The sequence below is a fragment of the Haliaeetus albicilla genome, chromosome 18 (assembly GCF_947461875.1).
Source record: "Haliaeetus albicilla chromosome 18, bHalAlb1.1, whole genome shotgun sequence".
NCBI classification, from domain to species: domain Eukaryota; kingdom Metazoa; phylum Chordata; class Aves; order Accipitriformes; family Accipitridae; genus Haliaeetus; species Haliaeetus albicilla.
This window is the reverse complement of record NC_091500.1, coordinates 29,659,143-29,679,049: the sequence shown is the minus strand read 5'-3', so window position 1 is coordinate 29,679,049 and position 19,907 is coordinate 29,659,143. Positions and strand designations below refer to the sequence as shown.

Below are 19,907 nucleotides of genomic sequence, written 5' to 3'. Positions count from 1 at the left end.
TCATTAAAAATGGCAATGTTGCTGCTAATTGTCTGACTGAAGCTGTAGGTCCGCCAAAAGAAGAAGAAGAAAATCGAGTACTGCCATGACTCCGGCACTCTTCAGTCTTTCTTTGCTATGGGAAAGGCTTCTTCGTGGGGTGGGAAAGGGGGTGTGTGGGGGGATTAAAGTGCATACAGGGTGTGCGGTTGGAATTTTTCACTTCTCCCAGCTGGGAAATGCCATCTGAAAGGTCTGGAAAGTGCAAACCCCCTGGTCCCGCCTGGCTCTGGGGTCCAGAAAAACCCTCCCCTGGCTGGGGCTGGGCTGGCGGGCAGGAGCCGCCGGTCCCCCCGGTGCTGGGTGCGATCCGGCGCTGGCAGGCGCTGGTTCGGGGGAAACTGGGAGACTGGAGCGGTGTTAGGTGTGTGCCTGAAAACCTGCCCGAACCCCGCGGCAGAGCTCTGGGCACCAGCCGGGCTCGGGGCTCTGGGGCAACACTTTTCCCTATGGGAAAACAGCGTGAAAGACGCCAAAAAAAAAAAAAAAAGAGAGAGAGAAGTTGGCAAGAAAGCGGTTTATTTATTTATATTCCCCCCCCCCCCCCGGCTCAAATTCCCTTTTACTCCCCCCCTCCTCATATTCATAGCTTCTTCCCCATGGACACCATCCCCAACGTAACACATCCTTTTGTTTTACTACTCCGGTTGTTGTTATCATTATTATAATATTATTTTATTATATTTTATTTTATTTTATTTACAGCAAAACCTGGCGGTCATACCTTCACGTTTCTCTTCTACCTCTCGGATGGGAGATGAACTTTCTCAATATTTCTCTTACCACCAGCCTCATTTCGTTGAACGAGGTCTATTGATCTGTAAAACCGGGTCTATCACTCTCTCTTTTTTTTTTTTTCCCTTTTTTTTTTCTTCCCCCTGCTGATAAATGGACTACATCATCTAGAGCCCAGGGATGCAGAAGTAGACGGGATGTTTACCCAGATATTGTAGATAAGGAAGCACAAGGCTCCTCACACGCAGCCTGATGTGCTGAGCTGTGTCTGGAGGCTCCTCTGTGGGCTTCAGACATTCTTAACCCAAAACCCACCAAGCTTAAAGGATTTAAATGCCTCAGGGCTTGAAATTGCTGGACTCTGCCCAGGAGGGCTGGAGGGAAAAAAAAAAAAAGGAAAAAAAAAAAAGGAGAAATACCGAACTTGTGCGGCGCGCAGGAAAACGGGACTCGGGTGGGTGCACCCACTTCTTCTCCCTTTTCCCCTCATATTTGCAGCGTGGGTCGCACCCCCCTGCATCGCCAGGGCGAAATGGGGGTTGGGGGGGGGGAGAAATGCCCCGAAAATGGCATCAGCGGGGTCGGATCCTGCGCGGGGATGGGGCTGAGCGTCTGCGTGTGCAGCGCGTGTGCGCAGCTCCCGTGGGTGCCCACTCCCGAATTGCACAAAATACCAATACAGGCAGCTTTGCCCCTCGCTGCAGAGCCTGGAATGTCCTCGTTAACCAGCGTTAATCTCCCAAGAAATACATAAAAAACCCCAATCAGGTTTATTCTAGACTTTTCCATGTCGAGGGCAGGCATGGAAGGTAAGCAGTTTTATTAGTCATAAAACAGAGCGGTTTATTCTAACAGAGCTTTTTTCTTGGGGGATATTTATCCAGCGTTTACAACAAGGGATTTTTTTTTTTGTCCCCCCCTCGTTCGCTATCATAGGATGGATGTGTGCTCATTCATTCCAGCGATGAAAAAATCCGCAGAAATCAGTGAAAAGAAAATATTTTCTGTTATGTTACTTCAAAAAAAAAAAAAAATCGCGTTAAAGGCTTTGCATAGAAAATATCCTCCCAACGAGGGGGGAAGGAGAGGGAGAACTTATCAAAGTGTTTAAAAATAATAATAATAAAAAAAAAGAAGCTGCATCCGCACTCTATCCATCATATTTAAATCCACAAATCTAAGTAGTTTTATCCGAACGAATACTACAGAATGACATTTATCTATCAAAAGGGTCTGGAGTTAAATTATTGAAACTACAGCCGCAGCAGTTAGTTTGGGGGTAAATGTTTATGTTCTGTAGTCAACACAAGAGAGTCGCATCTTCAGATGACATCCAGTTATTTCTGTAATCACTCCATCATTTCAAGAGAAAAAGAGAAGAGACCATTTTATGGGGGAAAGTAATTTGAAAGAAGATTCGCTCTCCACAAAGTGGCTTATTCAGAAATGATCATAGCTTCGGTATTACTGAAATTAGACTCATCTACCCGCCTGAAGTAAGAAATATCGTCCTATTCCAGGCTTTTTATTAGCCAATCAAATTTCCTTCGGATCTCCATTTGTGATTTGTGAAAAATATAATTCCTCGAAAAGCTGAGTTTGAGCATATTGCTTATTTTCCCTTAATTTATTATTCTAATCACAGCCGCCGCCGTGCGATAATGCAGCCATTAGGCGAAAAAATTCGTTTAGATTTTATACTCCGAAATGGGCACGGATTATATTTGAGAGACAACGAATTTCTCGGGCATTAAATTTTTTTTTGCGCGGATGGAGGCGAGAAAGGAGGGAGGGGAGGAAGATGCGCGGGGGCGGAGGTAGGGGAAACTTTGTGAGCTAGATGTGCAAAAAAAAAGGCTATTCTGCCCCATTTATTCTTTTTTTTAGCTCGTCCTATTTTTTCCTCCCAGACTTACCCCCCCCCTCAAATTCACAGCTCTTTTATCCTCCCCCGAAAATACGCTCGCTAATATTGGGAGAGGGGAGGGGGTTTTATAGAGGGGGGGCTGATGGAAGGAGCGAAACGATCGTCCGAAATCCTCCTTAGCAAATGTGCGCCCAGGTTACTTTCTGCCTGCCAGGATCAAAATTTCCTCTTCACATTATGGAATTTATTATCTTGTCTGCTCTCTGGAAAATGGGATCTCCATTGTGCTCGGGAAGCTGTTGTGGTCGTAGTTTCCCCCCTCGTAACTTTTAACTACCTGTTATAAAATTTATTGGTGGTTTGTAAAGTGAATAAAGTAATTTCCCTTCCATCCGGTTGTATTACAACCTTTGTGTTGTTTGGGCAGACAGACACGCATCCAGCCAGGGGGAGAAAAAATAAATAAATTAAAGAGGCAGGGAGTGAGACCCCCCTCCCCTCCACACCCCACTCCCCCCCGCCTTGTTTTATTTTCCTCAATTAAAATTAAATTAAGGAGCAGAAATACCTGAAAAAAAAATTAAAGTGGTGCTGTCCCTGGAAATGTGCGGGTACAGAGGGAAATGGGAAGGAAAAATTGCGGCAAAATATTTTCTCTTCCTAATTTTTCTGGCTGCAGGACTGCGGTGCGTACATGGCCCTAGGAGCTGAAATTTGGAGTTTGAGGCGGGGGGGAGGGGGGGGGGGGGAAAAAGACTCTATCTCTCTCTTTCCATAAGGAGAAGAGGAGCAGAAAGGCGGCTCCTTGCAGGGTTTAATGTGGAGGAGCCCATCTGAGCAGGCTGGGCTTTGCGGTTGCCTATTTACACCAGTTGTGGTTCGCCTGGTGCCTCCGAAGCAGGCCTCTACACGGCAGAAAAATGTCGCTCCCCTTCCAAATCAATATTTTCCAGCCGTCTACACGGACCCCCCCGTCCTCCGGCTTGGGTGGGGGGGAGAGAAAAAAAATCAAAGGGCTAAAAAAAAAAATTAATAATAATTCCGCCTTTTATCAAGCGTCGCATCCCCGACACGGTGGCGTGGTAAAACAAAAGGGTGGGGGGGCTTGCTGGAGGAAAAATAGCAAAGGAAAAAAAAAAGAAAAAAAGATTGAAGTGCTTTAAAAACATGTATGTAGGTGTGCCAACAGCAAATCCTAAAGCTGGGGGGGTTTAGGGAATTTAGTAAAGGCGATGCAAGAGTTGCTGGGTCAATACCGCGCCTTTGGCTCAAGTTTTGGGTGGAATTTGGGCAGTTCCAGGTGCCCCCCCGGGGCTCGGCTGGGCAGACGGGGCGCTGCGGGGTGCGGGGGGATGGAGTGGGGCGGGGGGGGGAATGGGGAGGGTTGTGGGGGTGAAAAAGGTGGAAAGGGGCATTTTTTTGCCCTGGGAAGGTTTCATTTGCAGCGGACACACCCTTTGCAGAGCTGTCTGGCAGGGAAATCCGGGGGGGGGGGGCAGAAACAGTCATTTTCCCTATTTTTTCCTCGAGCATATTGTCCTTGATTATTAATTAAATGTTTTTAGAATTAACATGCCCTCGACATTTAAAGTATTTATTTTTCAAGTCCAGCGTGCTCCATTTTTTTCTCCACTGCCTCTCTTCGTCGATGTTTTCCTATTCCCCCCCCCCAATTAATTACCAACATGGAGACTAATAACGCTTAGCGCTAAAGGCCAAATCTCCTTAGTTAAAAAAAATATGCTGAGAATTAACCCGAGCAGCTAATAATCATCAAATTAAAGCGAATCTATCTTTAAAAGCAAAGATTAAAAAATCCACCCTCCCTTATATTAACGCGGTCGCTTAAAAGATAAAAAAGGGGGGACAGCGAAGGGGGGGGGGCGTAGAGTAAAAAAAAAAATCCTAATATTAAAGCAGAATTGTATAAACATGGCGACAGACGAGAGCATTTGCACTCGTCACAAAAAAATGCAACGCATTCCTGGTTGTTTGCAGAAAATTTACAGCTGAGCAATAAAAGTTTACGACTGAATCACAAGTTGGATTGGCCACAGGAAGTCATGTGGACTCCATCCATGAACGTGAACTTTTTATTGTGGTTTCTCTTATGACTCTTTCGCAGTAGTCTTTCCTTTAACAGTCCAAGCAGTGCCAGGGGTAGGATGGTATTTTTCCCCCCCTTAATTATTAGCGTGATGATGATGATGATTATTTTTTTTTTTGCTAAAAAAAAAAAAAAATCGAGATTTTTTTTTTTTTTACCCCCCCCTCCCCGTCTCCTTGGGGTTGGAATTCTTGGTTGCTTTGGGCATTTTGGCATTAATGAGTTTACTGCTGCGTCTGGTTGCCGCCTCCTATTCCCCACCCCTAGGGGCAAAACGCAATGCATTTCCTTTGCAGGATGCGATGATGAGGGGGCACAAGCAGTTGTAAATACCTTTTTTTTTTTTTAAGCCAAAAAAAAAAAAACCAACCAACCCCAAACCCAGAGAGAGACAGATTCCTCCTTCAGCTTCCCCCATCCCTTCCCCAACCAGAGAAGAACTGTTTTGCTTTTGTTTCCATCTTTTTTTCCCCCTTTTTTTTTTCTTTTTTTTTTTTTTTTTAATGTTTCTGTGGAGCTGAGCTGCAGCGCCAGTGGATCAGAAAGAGGGAGAGACAGAGAAAAAAGAGAGAGAGAGTGAGAGAGAGGGAGAGGGGGAGACAGGAGCCTCTGGTAAGTGTTCCCTTATTGGTTAAAATGTGTAACTAATGATCCATAGCCCGGGTGTTAAGGATAATGATGCATCGTTGTGCGAGCGAGGGGTGTAGCTTGGATATGAGGGAAAGCTGCTGCGGGGCGGCAGAAATGCAGTTAATTCGGGGGAAAAAAAAAAAAGGGAGAAAAAAAAGGGATTTGCTCTTGCTGATGTCATATTCGGGGTGCGGGGAGGCAGCTCGGGGGGCGCCGGGGGATGGGGGAAAGGGAGGGGGGGGTGGGGGTGCGTTGGAAGGAGAGGGGAGGAAGAAAGAAAAAAAAAAACCTAAAAAACCCGCCACCCTAGAGATGGAAAAATTAATCCTAACTTTTCCTTAAAAAAATAAATAAGGGGGGGGGGAAGCGCATGCGCGGAGGGGCCGGCCCGGCGCAACCCGGGTGGGGCGTCCAAGGCTGCTGGCAGTGCCATATTTAATGAGCTGCGCTGCTAATTGTGCGCGAGGCCGGGCCTCGCCCGCCCATTGCCCCCCCCTCGCCCCCCTCCAGCCCCGGGGCCGCGGCCTGCGCCTCTTCCGCGGGGCTGCGCGGTTCGTTCCCGGGGTGATAATTAATATTAAGCGCGAGGTGATTAAGAATCAACTCTTTGCAGCCCACGAGCTCCTCCTTTTAGGCGCTTTTTGTAACCGGGTGGGTGTAAAGGTCTCCAGAAAAGGGGCTTTAATTGAATTTTATGGAATTGTATGGAATTCTATGGAATTTGATGGAGTTTTACGGAATTTTATGGAATTTCCCCCCCTTGCAGAGGAGCAATTGAAACAAGCTCCATGTCGTAAAAAACAATAACAATAATAACTTTCAGGAGCGCTCTGGTTTTCCTGCGAAGTGGTTAACACCGTGTTGGCTTTTATATTTTATTTGCATGTAAGTCCCTCCCCTTTCCCTTATTTTTATTTTTTTTAAATTTTTTTTCCTCTTTCCTCCAGCAACTTTAATTCAGGTTTAACGGGTGAGATTTAAAGCGTGACCCTTCCCCTGCTAACCTCCCCATCTACCTATCCATCCACCTACCTCCCCACCTACCCATCCATCATCTAATCTTATCTATCTCCCTGTATATACCGGTGCCGTGTAAAGATATATATATATATGTATGTATAATGTAGTGACTTCATTTCCTCTCGAGGTTGTATTTCTTTTTCTTTCTTGATAAATCCTCTGTGTTTAAATAATAATAATGCTGAGCGTGTGTATGAGCAGAGATTTGCTGCTGGTGATGCCAGCCTGCGTACGTATAGGGCTGGATGTATACATATATAGGGACGGACATTAAATAAACCCTGGGGGGGAGGGGTGGCAGAGGCGATGGCAATTTTCTGGCTTATTATAAGCGATTTTGGGGGTTCCCCACTGTGTGGCCGTCTGCGGGAGGGGGAATTTTGGGGAGGAACGGGGGGAGCTGGAGGCCGGAGCGACTCCTCGTTTTCTGCCTTGCTGCTTTTTTTTGGTGGTTGTTGTTGTTTTCTGGTTGTTTTTAAATAAAAATGGCCTCCTCTATTTTAATTTCCAGCGCGCGTTGGCAGAGGTTAATTAGCGAAAGCGGTTTGTGAAGTTCTGGGGTGGTTTCTGGTGGCGGTGTGTTAAATTTAATTAAAAAAAAAAAAAGAGAGATGGGGGGAGGAAAAAAAAAAAGCCAACTTTCCAAAGTTGGCTTCCCTTTTCTTTTGAGAAATCTGGTAAATCCTCGCGCCTGCCTTTGGGGCTGGAAATTACCGGCTGAACAAAACCCAGCGCTGCCGTTCCCCTTCTCCTGCAAAGGGAATTTTTATTCCGGCTTTGCAGCGCGTTGCCTTTGAGACAACAGGCGGTTCTCCCGTGTATTTTTATTTTCCAAGCGTGAAATAAATAGCGGGTTCGGGGATGGGATGCGGGGGCGGGGGGGGAGAGGGAAGGAGCCAGTTTTGCCTTCGTTTTGTTCGCTGGGAAAATCCCGTTGTGTGGAGGCTCTGCCCGTACCGCGGCCAGTCGTAAAGACATTTTATGAGCAAACAATGAGTGTTTATTGGAACCACATGATTACAGAAATGGGATCTTTTATTGTTTTCAGCCTGAAATCCGTCTGCTCTCCCTCCCCGAGCCCCGGCTCCCCGCTCCCCGGGCTGGCTCCCATTAGCACCGGGATGCTCCCACCGCCGCCCGCATTCAACCTCCTCCTGCCAGGCCTGGAACCCCCCAAAACAACTTTTCAATATATTGATTTGCTCTTTTCCCTTGACGTATTGTCATCCCTCAGACGCTCGCAATGCTGAGAAACATTTTTAGGATGTAGGGCTGGAATAACGGAATGATTTATATTCTCCGAGATTTTATTTTTTTTTTATATCCCGGTCTAAACCAGAGGAAATCAATTGCTGCTTGTATCTGCAACATCAGGGATTATAGGGAAATTGCCACGTGTTATTGACACGGACTTTCAGGGAATAATAGGTTTTCTTCGACAGATGTAGTCGGTGGAGAAACATAAAATAAACCCGGGCTCCCACAGAAATTTAAAAATGGAAACTCCGCTGTCCCAAATGCTTCCTAATTTATTTATAGGGGCGGTTTATTCCGAGGTGTTGAGTACGAGCGTGCGAAGGACGTAAATACAATCTGTGCACCAAGAGGAATTTACATTTTATTCGAATGCGTACACATTTCGCACATCTATACCCGACCATAAACCCGGTTGATACGATCTTCCCCGCGCGTGGGCGTTTATCTCAGCTTCTATAAAAGCGTGTTACGATCAAATATACACAAATACAGAGCACGAACGTGTGGGTGTTTTATTATGCCAAATCCGCCGTGTTGTAAGAGCCTGGAAAAACCTGTAACTACAAAGAAATGATCAGAAAGAAGCGATTTCCCAACTTGTCGTGTGAAGGAATTTCGGTTTGGGGAACGAATTAACCAAACCCACCAGAAATAATATATGATCTCTATAGGCAACCGCCACCGGCGTTAGGTGCGAGCGGTGATCGTGGTGATGCTCAGATCGATTTGCCATGGGGTTCTGTATCTTTGTGGTTATTTCCCCAATAAATGTGATTTTGGGGGGGGGGGGCCTGTATTTCCACCCGGAGCTTTGTGCAACAAAGGGGTTTTGCGGTGGTGTTGGCGTTCTTTTAGTTTTGTTTTGGGTTTTTTTTTGGTTTTGTTTGTTGGGGTTTTTTTTCCCCGAGAGATAAATTTGCGGAACTCGGCATGTGGAGAAGAAAAGGCGAGGGGAGATAAAAAATTAGTCATAGAGGGGGAAATACACTTTGGGAAAAGACGATGCGTAACATTGAGGGATCAGGAATTATACTTTTGGACGAGATAGTTGGAGATCTGGTTACTATTGTTGGCGGGGGTTTAATCCCTGCAGCTCGCCCTCTCCAGAAAAAAAATGGAGAAAAAGGGGTGAAAAAAAACCATCTGTTTTCAGTGCTGGTGTTTGAGGTCAGGGCTAAAATAAATATATATATATATATATATATATATATATATATATATAAAATAAGGCCTTTCCCCGTAGGATTTGGGGTGGCAGCGAGGACCTGAAGTGTGGGCTCGGGATTTGGGAGGAAAAGTGAGGAAATCGGGGCAGAAGCACCCCAACATTTGCAGAGGGCGATTTTGGGGGGGGAGGAGGGGGAAGGCGACGTGACCTCCAGCCTCGGAGGGGGGAGAAATATGCCGGGGAGGAGGAAGATGCTGGGGAGGAGGAAGGCGAAAAGCGGCCCCGTCTCCCCCCCCGCCTCCTCCCCCCGCTTCTTCCCCAGACACAAACACAATAAAAGGCAGAAATCCCCGAAATTGCGGGTGTCTGGACGCAGTCTGCAGGGGACAGGCTGCTCGGGTCGCCTTTGTCGCATGGGGACACACCTTGCTGTAAAAGTCTTTGTCCCCAGACTAAAGACCCCGCGTTTCAATGGGGGGCGGGGAGGGCAAAAATAAAAGGGGGGGGAGAGACTGGGAGCAAGGAGTTAAAAAAAAAAAAAAGAGAAAAACCCACCAAAAACCAACAACACACACACAGAGGGAAAAAAAAAACCCTACCCCCCCCCCCTAAAATCACCCGCCAGACAAGGTCCAAGGGATGGGGGGAAGGGGGTTTGTCCCACAGGTGGGGCCCCCCCCCGCCTTGCCCCCCCTTGAGTGTTTAAATTTCTGCCCGTTTTTGTTTACTTGTTTTGTATACTGCCACCAAGTGACAGAAACTTGCAATTTTTTGCAATTTGGTGCCCTTTTTTTTTTTTTTTCTCCCCTCTGTCTGTGTGTGTAATTGCGGCGGGGGGGGGGACACTTACGGGGGGGAGACAGGGGCTGGGGAGGGGAGAGGACACCCCCCTCCTCGGCTGGGAGAGAGTGCAAAGGCCTGCAAAAGCTTCTTCTGCCATAAAAAAAAAAAAAATCACTTTGCAAAGAAGTTTTAGTACCTTTAACATTGAGGCGTGTGTTCCCCAGCCCCCCCCGCCACAAACTTCCCCAAGTTTCCCAAAGCCATCTGATACTCCTCACTTGCACTTTCTGCTAATTCAAGGCGGTTTTGGGGTTGGGGTTTTTTGTTTTTTTTTTTTATTCCTTTCGTTCCGTGTTACCGGGGTTTAAATCATCCCAATGTACGTGAACTCATAAAAATAGATAAGGCATGTCAACTCGGGAACGGTATTTTCCCCCTGAAAATATGAGTGTATTTAAGCAAATCCTGAAATATTAAATTGTTGCTCGATTAAAGACGATGTAAATGTATAAATTCAACAAAGTGCTCAAGAGGTTGTCTCCAAATATATAGTTTAATTCTGCCTAAGTGATCGCCTCTAAAAAAAACATCATTAAGGCAACTATTATTGTTTCCTGAATTATTTTTTTTTCCAAGCCACCTATGATTAAATTTCTGCCTTCGTATCTGCAAAGAATAAAGGATAAAACTGCCTATAGTTAATGACAACAATTTTTCACTCCTGAGTTATCCTTGCAGAACGTAATAACATCCCACTCCTTTTTATTTTTAATCTCCACACCCAGCAGAAGTAATTGGACCTCTACATATATGTACCTATAGATACACATATAGATACACACGTGTGCAGCAAAACGTCGCCTTTTATAATTTTACGCCATGAAGTCTTGTCCATGACGGGTGTGACGTCATGTGCGCCACTGTCATTTTTCGCCCTTTTTAATTTTAGGGATTTTAGGGAATATTTCCACTCCGTCATGAAAAGAAAAGAGACCCAAATTTAAAAAAATATTAATGAAAACCTGGCAGGCAGATTTTTTTCTCTCCCTCCCCACCGCCCGAAAGTTGCTACCTGCCACCTGAGTGGGTTTTAGCCCGGTTTTGGGGCAAAAAAAGGTATTTTCCTGCATCCGGTTGAATTAAACCCCCCATTTATCCCCACTTTTAGCCAAGGAGCCACCAGGAATGTTTCCACAGCCTCCCTATAAACAAAGCACCACTCCACAATTTTATATCCCCTAAAATATTAGGGTTTGGGGTTTTTTTTCCCCTCGCTTTTCTGGGGGCTCCCCCTTCCTAGCGCTGATGAGATTTATTCAGGAGCGCATTTAATCAGCAAATTAAATTTAATTGAGGCGATGTTGCAGGGGAGGGGGGTTTCTCCCCCTGCTTTTTTCGCTGCTGTTAACTTTTTGCAACGTGGTTACTTGGTAATTTAAGACCCAGCGAAGTCCCGTTTCCGCGGGGAGATTTCGGTGCTGCCTTCTTTTGTTGGGCTGAGATTCGCCAATAAATCTGGGAAGGAGAAAAATAATGAAATAAATCACACACCTCCCCCCCCCCCATTAAAAAGAATATTTGAGAATTAAAAGCCTCCTCTCGTCGCGACATCAACGCGGGGAAAAATCTAAATAAACACTTAAAAGTGTCAGAAAGCGCTTTCAAGCCTCGGCAGAAAGAAGGGGGATAAATCTCAGAAGTAGGAACAGATTAATTTCTCTTCCCCACACACCTCCTGGTTTCCTGGTTAGCAGACATGTGTTTTGACAATTGCCAGAATTCTCCCTTTTTTTTTTTTTTTTTTTTACCTTCCAACCCCTGGAAATGTGTGCAGCGACTGAGAGGTTTTGCAAGCGAGAAAAACCTTCCCCCCCATTATTATTATTATTATTATTATTAGTAGTAGTAGTAGTAGTATATTTTTTTTTTCGTGCTGAGCGTTGCAACTTGAAGGGAGTCGCCCTGAACTTTTGGTGCACTTTCCTAAAGCAACTCTAAGAATAAAATAAAGGCAACAAGAACACGTTTAAGGCAACTTCCCTCCACCACGCTGCAAAATAAAAATTAAAAAAAAAATCAATAGGAAAAAGCAAAGAAATGACTCGTCTGGGCAACTCTACGAGCGATGCACGGGCTGGTAAATACTCTTCTTTATCTACCTAAGGCGAAAAAAAAGGGGTTTGCGGAGGTTTGCATTTAAAAAAATAGCAGAAACGGCGCTGGTTGTATTTTTTTTCAGCGCTTCTTCTTGGAAAGATATGGGGGGAAAATGGGTGTTTTCGCTAATTATGGCTTTGTGCATCTTGGTGCAGAAAATGCCTTTTAATTAGCAAATAAACCTCCCAAATAGGCCACCCTCTTCCAAACGCGGTGTCTGCAGCGCCGGAATAAAACTTTAAATAGTCTATGAAGCTCTGAATAGAAGTATTCAGGGGAAGGAGAGATTTCATCTCCCCTTTTTTTTTTTTTTTAATTAAGAGCTGCCCAGACTCTGACTCCGAGCTTGTAATTACAGAGAATAGAGACGGCACCAAAACAATGCGAGCCATTTCAGGCTGGGGGAGAGGTAAATAAACCTCCACATAAACCTCCACGAGTTTGTTGTTGTTATCCTGTTGCCCCCTTTTGGGGGCGGGGGGGTTGTTATCCCTACTTTATTTTTTATTATTTTATTTTTTAAAGCTTTATTTATAGCAAAAAGCAATATTTGACTAGGAAAACCCTGTTGTAAAGAGCAGGAATAAATTCCCAGCGAAAGACCCAAATAAATAATTAGGACTCACGTGTGCCATAAATGTCAAGTTAAAAAAAAAAAAAAAAAAAAAGGAAAGGGGAGGGGGGGAGGCAGAGATCCCAGATACAAGGTGAAATCAGTTTAAATAAAAAGGCTTTTAATGGCATCACTTGTATTTACCTCTAAGAGCTTCAAGGATTTAATCAGATGTGAGCACGCAGCCTTATGGGCAGCTGTCAGTGGTGTGCGTGGGTGTGCGTGTGCCTTACACGCGCAGAGGTGCGGGCTTTTTTTGGGGGGGGACACACCCTTAGTCTTATCCCCCCCTTAGTGCATCCCAAAAGAGACGTTTTTGCAGCAGTTTGCAGAAAACCACCCTCACCCCGCTTGAATAATTTTAATTTTTAAGGAAGGCGGGGGGGCCCATATAGTGGCTCGATGCCCCGAGCGGGCGGGCACCTCCTGGCCATGACACGCGTGGGTGTGTGGGGGGGCAGAGCCCCGTCTCTTGCCCCACGCCGGGATCTGCCCCAAATGGGCAACGTGGCTGGAAAAAAAAAAAAGAGAACCCCCCCAAAATGCCAACACCCCCCAAAAAAACCCAGAGCGGCTGCAGGGCCGGGCAGCAGCTCGCTGTCAGTAGCGGTATCTGCAGGCTGTTCAGGGAGGGAGGGGAGGGGGGGACACCGATTTGGATTTGTTTCCTTTCAGTAATTACTGAGGGATAGAAAACACATGTGTTGGGATTGCATTTTTTTTTTAAGCCTTTTTTTTTTCCTAAATCAGTTCATCAATTCGCTAATTATAGCTGGGAGGGGGGAGGAAATCTCCCGACACATATTTTTTTCTTTCTTTTTTTTTTTTTTTCCCCTCCCCCCCCCCCCCCCCCCGTGTGAGCATCAGTGGAGGGAGAGAAAAAAAGGGGGGGGGGGGAATTATGGCTTATGAGTGGTGAATGTTATTTCAGATTTCTATGGGCGCTTTTCTTTTCTGGGAACAAAGAGCAACTCCTATTAAAGAGCTACTCGAAGACTTGTACATATTTCTACTGCTGTGTAGCACTTTTAATAAAACATCTGTTCTTGCTTCTGCTGATGAGTTTACATAATTGTTTGCAGACCAATTTAACCAGAAAGCGCCCCACATATTCCCTCTACATGTTTTCATGGGGGAAAAAATAAATACCTTTTTGGTAGTGACATATCTTGATGAAATACTTTCGAGAAATCCCCAAACTGCTAGAAAATATCAATGGGGGGGTAAGGGGGGGGAATATCCAGTGCATTCAAAACGTGAGGCTGAGGAATTGCAATGAGTAAAATATACTTTAATGATGCCTCATTTGTATTTGCAGTAGCTTTTGGGGTGGTTGTGCTCTATTATTTTTTTTTTCCTTCACCCCCTCCTCTTTCTCTCCCTTTTCTCCCCAGAAACCTGATTTTTAACGTGGGGAGAGGATTCTATTTTAAGTTTCTCTACGGCAGCTGGTTTCTGTTCACTATAAATCGACCAGACTTTTAAGACTTGCCCTCTGTTTAGAGAAGTAATAAAACACTTAACTTTCTCGACTCCTAGTCACACGGTTATCACACAGGTCTCCGATACAACAGCCCCGGAGCACCTATACAAAAAAAAAGGGGGAGGGGGAAGGGGGGAGTAAAAAAATAATAAAAAAATAAAAACAATAATTAAAAAGGGGGAAAAAAAAAAAAGAAGAAGAAAACCCTAAAAGGAGTCACTTCCAGAAACTCCTCCAAACTTTGGCAAGGTTGGCGTGGGTATAAATGCCCTTCCATAGGTGCAACTCCCCACGTCAATCTGCCCTAGCAAAGGTCCAACCCATCCAGCTGTAGCTACTTTTAATTTACTCGCCAAATTACATCGGGCTGTAAGCAATACATAAGGTAAGACAACACGCCAATAACTGCAAAGCCCTCATTCATCCATCTCTCCCTCCAGTCCATTTGTTGGACCTTCGCAACAATTTAATATCTGGAAGCAGCTTGCATGGCCAGTGGTGGTTTCCAAAGTAACCCTGCCCTGAAAGGACTTGGGTTCAGAGAAGATGTGCCCATGGCTAATAATATTTGCAACACATCCCTGGCTCTCCAGATCTGTCCAGCTGAGAGTGCCTCTGGCTGGGGGTTTAACAGCTCAGCAGAAGGCGGAAAAAAAAAAAAAATTACCCCCAGTAATCGCATTTCTTTCCTAGTTTCTTTCTTTTCGCCTCTTTCTTTGCTTCCAGAAATGCCCGGGCGGGCTCTGGGGAAAGGGGAGAGGGAGAAAAGGGAAACGAAAGCAAACTGAAGTTCGCTTTTTGGGGGGGGAAATGCCTGTAAATCTTCCCCATGTCCATGAGTCTTATATCTGTACCAGGCGGGCTCCAAGTTGGGCAGCCTTAGGTGGGAGCCAGGCTGCGCTCCCCAACAAGGTACATGTGCTAAATAAGATGGTGCACACTTCCAGCTATCTCCTTTTTGGTTAGAAACTTTATTTTTTCCCCTAGTGACACTCAGGGGAAGCCTTAACGTTATAGAAGATGAATACACGAGCTTTTTTTTTTCAGTTGTAGTCTCGTTTATGGTTTTATTGCTACCATTGATTACTTTGCTTTGTTACACAGAGGAAAAAGAGCATAAAATCCGTTGGCATCCGGGTTCCTGTTATAGCTGGGGAAAAAATATACACCCCCCCCCCCCCAAGCCTTCTTTGTCAGCTAAAATCTTTTAGGGATACATCGCTAAAAAAGGAATTAAGTCTATTGATTGAGAGCAAGACAAACAAATACTCTCAGTTTTGAATTGGAGTGTGCACCCACAAACCTTCCTCTCCCCAGCCCCCGCACCCTCACATTTAAAATAAAAACGTGGACACGATGGAGGTTTAAAAAAAAAAACCACAGAGGAGGCCAGGGTTTCCCTGCCATAATTGAATTTTTAAATAGCAAGCCACCAGAATGATAAAGGTACCTCGCAATATTTACAGATCAGCAGGTATGTTTTACATTTAAGGGGCAATTTATGGCTCTAGATTGAAATTAAAATTAGATTAGCTGTCTTCATTTCAATTAGTTCTAGGTGCAATCTACCCAGAGAAGATAGAATATAATCCCCCCTTTCATCTAACTAAATATTTGCAGTAGAAGTTTCCCAATCAGTTGTAAATATCTGCAACTATAAATTCCTGCAAACACAAACACGAGGTTCCGTCCCCAGCCCAGGCTCCTCATTGCTCTCCATTACAAATAGAAAACCTCTTTTTTTTTTTTTTTTTTTGCTGCTGTTGTAGTTGTTGTTGAAAATGTAAATATCCTCTAGCATTGAAAATTAGCAGGGAAACGTTTGAGGGGAGAAATGTCAAAGTAGAGGAGAAATCTAACTTCCAGGTTAACGTGAGTTTGCAATGTTGGGTGTTGCTTTTCTGGATGTCTTTTTTTTTTCCTCCCCTCCTCAAGACATACTTTGGGAAGGCTCTGAAACACGTTATCAATTCAGAAGTCGCCATGTTTTCCCCCCTCTCTTTATGTAATATTTTCTCATCAGGAACACAACCATTTGATTCCATAATATTGACCAATGCTACATGAGAACAAGAAGAAGGGGGAAAAAAAAAAAAAGGAGGGTAATTTATGGCTTAATATTCTGTGGACATCTGAGATTTATTACTGTGAATTCTGAGCTATTTTATTACAAGATATTAAGCAAACATTTCTTTAAAAAAAAAAAAAAAAAACAACAACCCAAACCAAAACACAAGCAACATAATGCACAGACACACAGACGGTGCTTCCAAACCTCAGGGTCCATTAGCAGAAAAGGGGGGTGAGGGGGGTGGGGGGGAAGGAAAAGTTAAGCCTGGCTTAAGAAATTTGTGCCCCCCCCCCCCCCCGCCTCCCAGCCCAGCTGCCTCCCCAGGCGGGACCCCCCCAGCCCTGGGTCCAGGAGCGCTCCCCTCCCCACCGCAGCCTCCCCATCCCCCGGCACCCCAGGGGTGCTGGGGGGGTTTTGGGGGTGCAGGACTTACTTTCCATGCCCACTTAGTTTCAACTAGGGAATCAACAGAAGCAAAAGCAATTTTTTCCCTTTTTGACACCCGCCTCCCCATTGGCTCCCCCCGGGTCAGCTGACTTTGTCATTTTGTCTGTCCTGGAGCAGAGCCTTCCCTATAACAATCTAGTTCAGACTACAAACTGGAGACAGAAATAAATATTAAAGAAATCACACAGCCAGGTATAGAGGACGATATGAATTCCTATTTTACAAACCCATCTTTATCCTGCCATCTAACCAGTGGCCAAGAGGTGCTTCCCAACGTAGCCCTCAATTCAACTGCCTATGACCCTGTCAGGCATTTTTCTACTTATGGAGCAGCCGTTGCTCAAAACCGGATTTATTCTTCTCCTTTTTATTCACCGCAAGATAATGTTGTGTTTAGCTCCAGCCGAGGACCTTATGACTATGGATCTAATGCTTTTTACCAAGAAAAAGACATGCTTTCTAGCTGCAGGCAAAATTCTATGGGACATAATACACAGACATCAATCGCACAGGATTTTACCAGTGACCAAAACAGGAACACTTCGCAAGAACAAAAAACTAGCATTCAAATATACCCATGGATGCAGCGTATGAACTCCCACAGTGGTAAGTTTTACAGCTCGGAGATATAAATTAAATAAACTGAACCATCTTTACGACCTTCTCCCTAGCAGAACAGGCTGAGCGACTTTTTATGGCCCCATAAAAACAATAATATAGCTCCTTCACAGTTGCAGCTACAGGCCTTTTATTTGTTAAGTTGTTGCAAGCAAATATGGCTTGTTATGCTCTTTCTAATTAAAAGACTTCGAGAGTGTAAAATATCTATAATAAAGTGCAGCGAGCTCTGCTCGGGAGTTAAGCACAAAATATTACCGGGGTAAAAATAAGTTTTAATGACGGGTGCGGGAAGTGCGGCGGTGGCGGGTTCCCCGCACGAAGAGGGGCCGGGGGAAGCTCCCACTTCCCCCCCCCTCCCCGGCTCCCCCAAATCCTCCAATTGGCAGAAATAATGTGGGAAAAAGAAGGGGGGGGAAGGGGAGCAGCATCCCGGGAGAAAATGACCCGGGAGAAAATGCTGCCCGCACAGGGTTAATTGAAGCAAAAAAGAGAGAGATTTAATTTTAATTTTGGGGGGGGGGGGGGGATGCTGGGGAGGGGGCAGGCGGCCGCGCTGCCACCCGGGGGTTGGGGTGGGTGGGTGGGTGTGGGGGGGGTGGGGTAGGGTGGGGGGGGGGTGTGGGAAGGAGGAGCGGGGCGGGCGCGGGGTTGCGCGGGGGCGGAGGGGTTGCGCGGGTGCGGGTGTCCGTTCTCCCCCCCCACCCCCTACCCCCCCCCCCCACTTTCCGCGTTCTACCGGGCTGACGATTTTTAGTCTGTTTTGTCTCGGCATCCCTAGGAGTGGGCTACGGGGCCGACCGCCGGCGGGGCCGCCAGATTTATTCCCGTTATCAAACCTTGGAGCTGGAGAAGGAATTTCACTTCAACCGGTACCTGACCCGGCGGAGGCGGATCGAGATCGCCAACGCTCTCTGCCTGACGGAACGACAGATTAAAATCTGGTTCCAAAACCGGAGGATGAAATGGAAAAAAGAAAGTAATTTGAGTTCAACCCTCTCCGGGGCGGGGGGGGGGGCCGCCGCCGCCGCCGCCGACAGCTTGGCCAAGGAGGAGAAGCGAGAAGAGACAGAGGAGGAGAAGCAGAAGGAGTGAAAAAGTGACAGCTCGGCGGCAGGAACCCCCCCCCCCCGACATCCCCACCCCACCCCCCCCGACCCTCCGTATTTATCACTGGCACAATGTTTGGCTACGTTAAAAAAAAAAAAAAAAAAGAAAAAAGAAAAAAAAAAAAGAAAAAGAAAAAAAAGAATAAAAAAATAATAATAATTGGGGGGGGATTTAAAAAAATAAGGTCTAAGGTGGAAATGTGGACAGTCCCCCCCCCGCTACACAGTCCCGTTCCCCCCCCCGCTCTCCCCAGTGACCCCCCACCCCGCAGACGCATCTCCGCCATCGCCTATTTATCTAACTCGGGATAAGACTGTTTCAAGCCGCACACTTCCCCCCCCCCTTCCTCCCCCATCCCTCCGCCCCCCCCCCCCCAAATTGGGCATCCACCCTCCGCTGTGCCGGGTCGGACTCTGCCCAGTCGCTTCTCCTCCCCCCCAGCCAGAGCAGTTCTTCCCTGGTGAAAAATCTGATTTCCCTGAGAAAGCTCCTTCCACCTAAATATAGCATTTCCAAGAGCATCCTCCTTGTATTTAAGCAGATACCTGGGCTCATCACTGCATACTACAAACTGTGACAGTTTCTGTGTGAATATTTTTAACTGTGTTTGTGGTACCTGTATTTATATTTATGTTTAGCACTGTAATGTTCCACAGTATAAAGTGAATGGAGTTCTATAGCAGTAGAAAAGGAAAAAAAAAAAATCTTGTGTTACACCCTCTCATGTATAAAGGTCATGTCCAGAGGACTATGTTGAGTATTTAATAAAAACTGAATATTATTTTTAAAGTTTATAGAATGGCCTCTGAGCTTCAGTTGAAACCTTTCGTGTTGATAACAGCCTGTTAGAAAGTTCACTTATCTTCTGTGTGTTGTTCCTGAAAATCAGCTCCCTCTCTCCTTTTTCTCCCTCCTTCGTACCTCTCTCATTCAAGAGTATTCCAAAAAAGAAAAAAAAAGGGGGGAAAAAAAATACATTTTGCTTTGTCTCCTTGAATTAGTCTTGTTACTGTATTGTTCGGTGGCATCAGGAATCTATGCCATACCTCTCGCTTCATGATTAAAAATGGATTTCCAAAGTTCAAAACAGTATATATTTCTTATTGCACCCTCCTCAGTGAAATACCAGGTCAAAGGTTCTGCTTCTTTTTTTTATTATTATTTTGATTTAATTTGAGCTCTACACAGCTGAGAATCCCCCAGCTCTGCGGAAGGACCCACGTCCCCCCCCCCGCAACCCGACTTATTTCGACCCAATAAACCTTTCCAGGGAGGGGGGGAGTCACTTTTATCCAGAAACTCATCCTTAGGAGAACGGAAATTGTGGATATAACGCTGGGAAACAAACCCTGCTGCTGTGGATCGCAGGCTCGTATAAACCATTGCGAAGGCTGGATAAAAAAACCTGCATTTTTCTCGCCTCTTTGTCACCGCTCTAATATTTGCTGGGCTGTTCAGTAGGTAGCACTTAGCCAGGGATGATATTTCCCTGGAAGCGGCTTAGCCCCTTCAAGTTTTTTACTGAAACGACCAGGATTTGGTGTTAAGTGACCATAACCAGGAAAAAAAAAAAAAGGGGGGGGGGGAAAGCAGCCTGGGGAGTTTTTTTCATCCCATCCTTCGCTCGTCTCCAGCCTGGAATGTGCAGGCGATTTTTGCAAGGCGCAGGAAAGACGAAAATAAAAGAAAATAAAATAAATCTGTTAAAACGAAAGAAAACAAGCAAACAGCACCAACAAGCAGAAGCCAAGAGCGTTTTGCAAGAGGGTAACGACCTGGCCGGGGAGCAGGAGGCTCCCCGG

The 19,907-nt window shown here is 45.7% G+C and overlaps 2 protein-coding genes across 6 annotated transcripts in view; one reads left to right on the top strand and one right to left on the bottom strand.

The window, feature by feature from the left end:
• Positions 1 to 19,907, bottom strand: part of LOC138689806 (zinc finger protein 385A-like) — a 282,741-nt gene that overhangs the window by 152,090 nt on the left and 110,744 nt on the right. The gene's annotated exons all lie outside the window — the stretch shown is intronic.
• On the top strand, positions 4,675 to 19,685 carry HOXC6 (homeobox C6). Of its 3 annotated transcripts, XM_069806245.1 has the most exons (3): positions 4,675 to 5,360; positions 16,759 to 16,983; positions 17,777 to 19,685. In XM_069806245.1, the coding sequence occupies exons 2-3, from the start codon at positions 16,830 to 16,832 to the stop codon at positions 18,088 to 18,090; spliced, it is 468 nt and encodes a 155-aa protein (XP_069662346.1). In that variant the 5' UTR covers positions 4,675 to 5,360; positions 16,759 to 16,829; the 3' UTR covers positions 18,091 to 19,685. The 3 variants fall into 3 exon arrangements, with proteins under 3 accessions (XP_069662346.1, XP_069662344.1, XP_069662345.1); XM_069806243.1 differs by lacking the exon at positions 4,675 to 5,360 and having other exon boundaries at positions 9,021 to 16,983; positions 17,753 to 19,685; XM_069806244.1 differs by lacking the exon at positions 4,675 to 5,360 and having other exon boundaries at positions 9,046 to 16,983.

Coding starts and splice junctions, on each gene's coding strand:
- HOXC6 (XM_069806243.1), top strand. CDS start 16,584: ATGAATTCCTATTTTACAAACCCATCTTTATCCTGCCATCTAACCAGT. Junction 16,984..17,752: donor GCGTATGAACTCCCACAGTG/GTAAGTTTTACA, acceptor GACGATTTTTAG/TCTGTTTTGTCTCGGCATCC.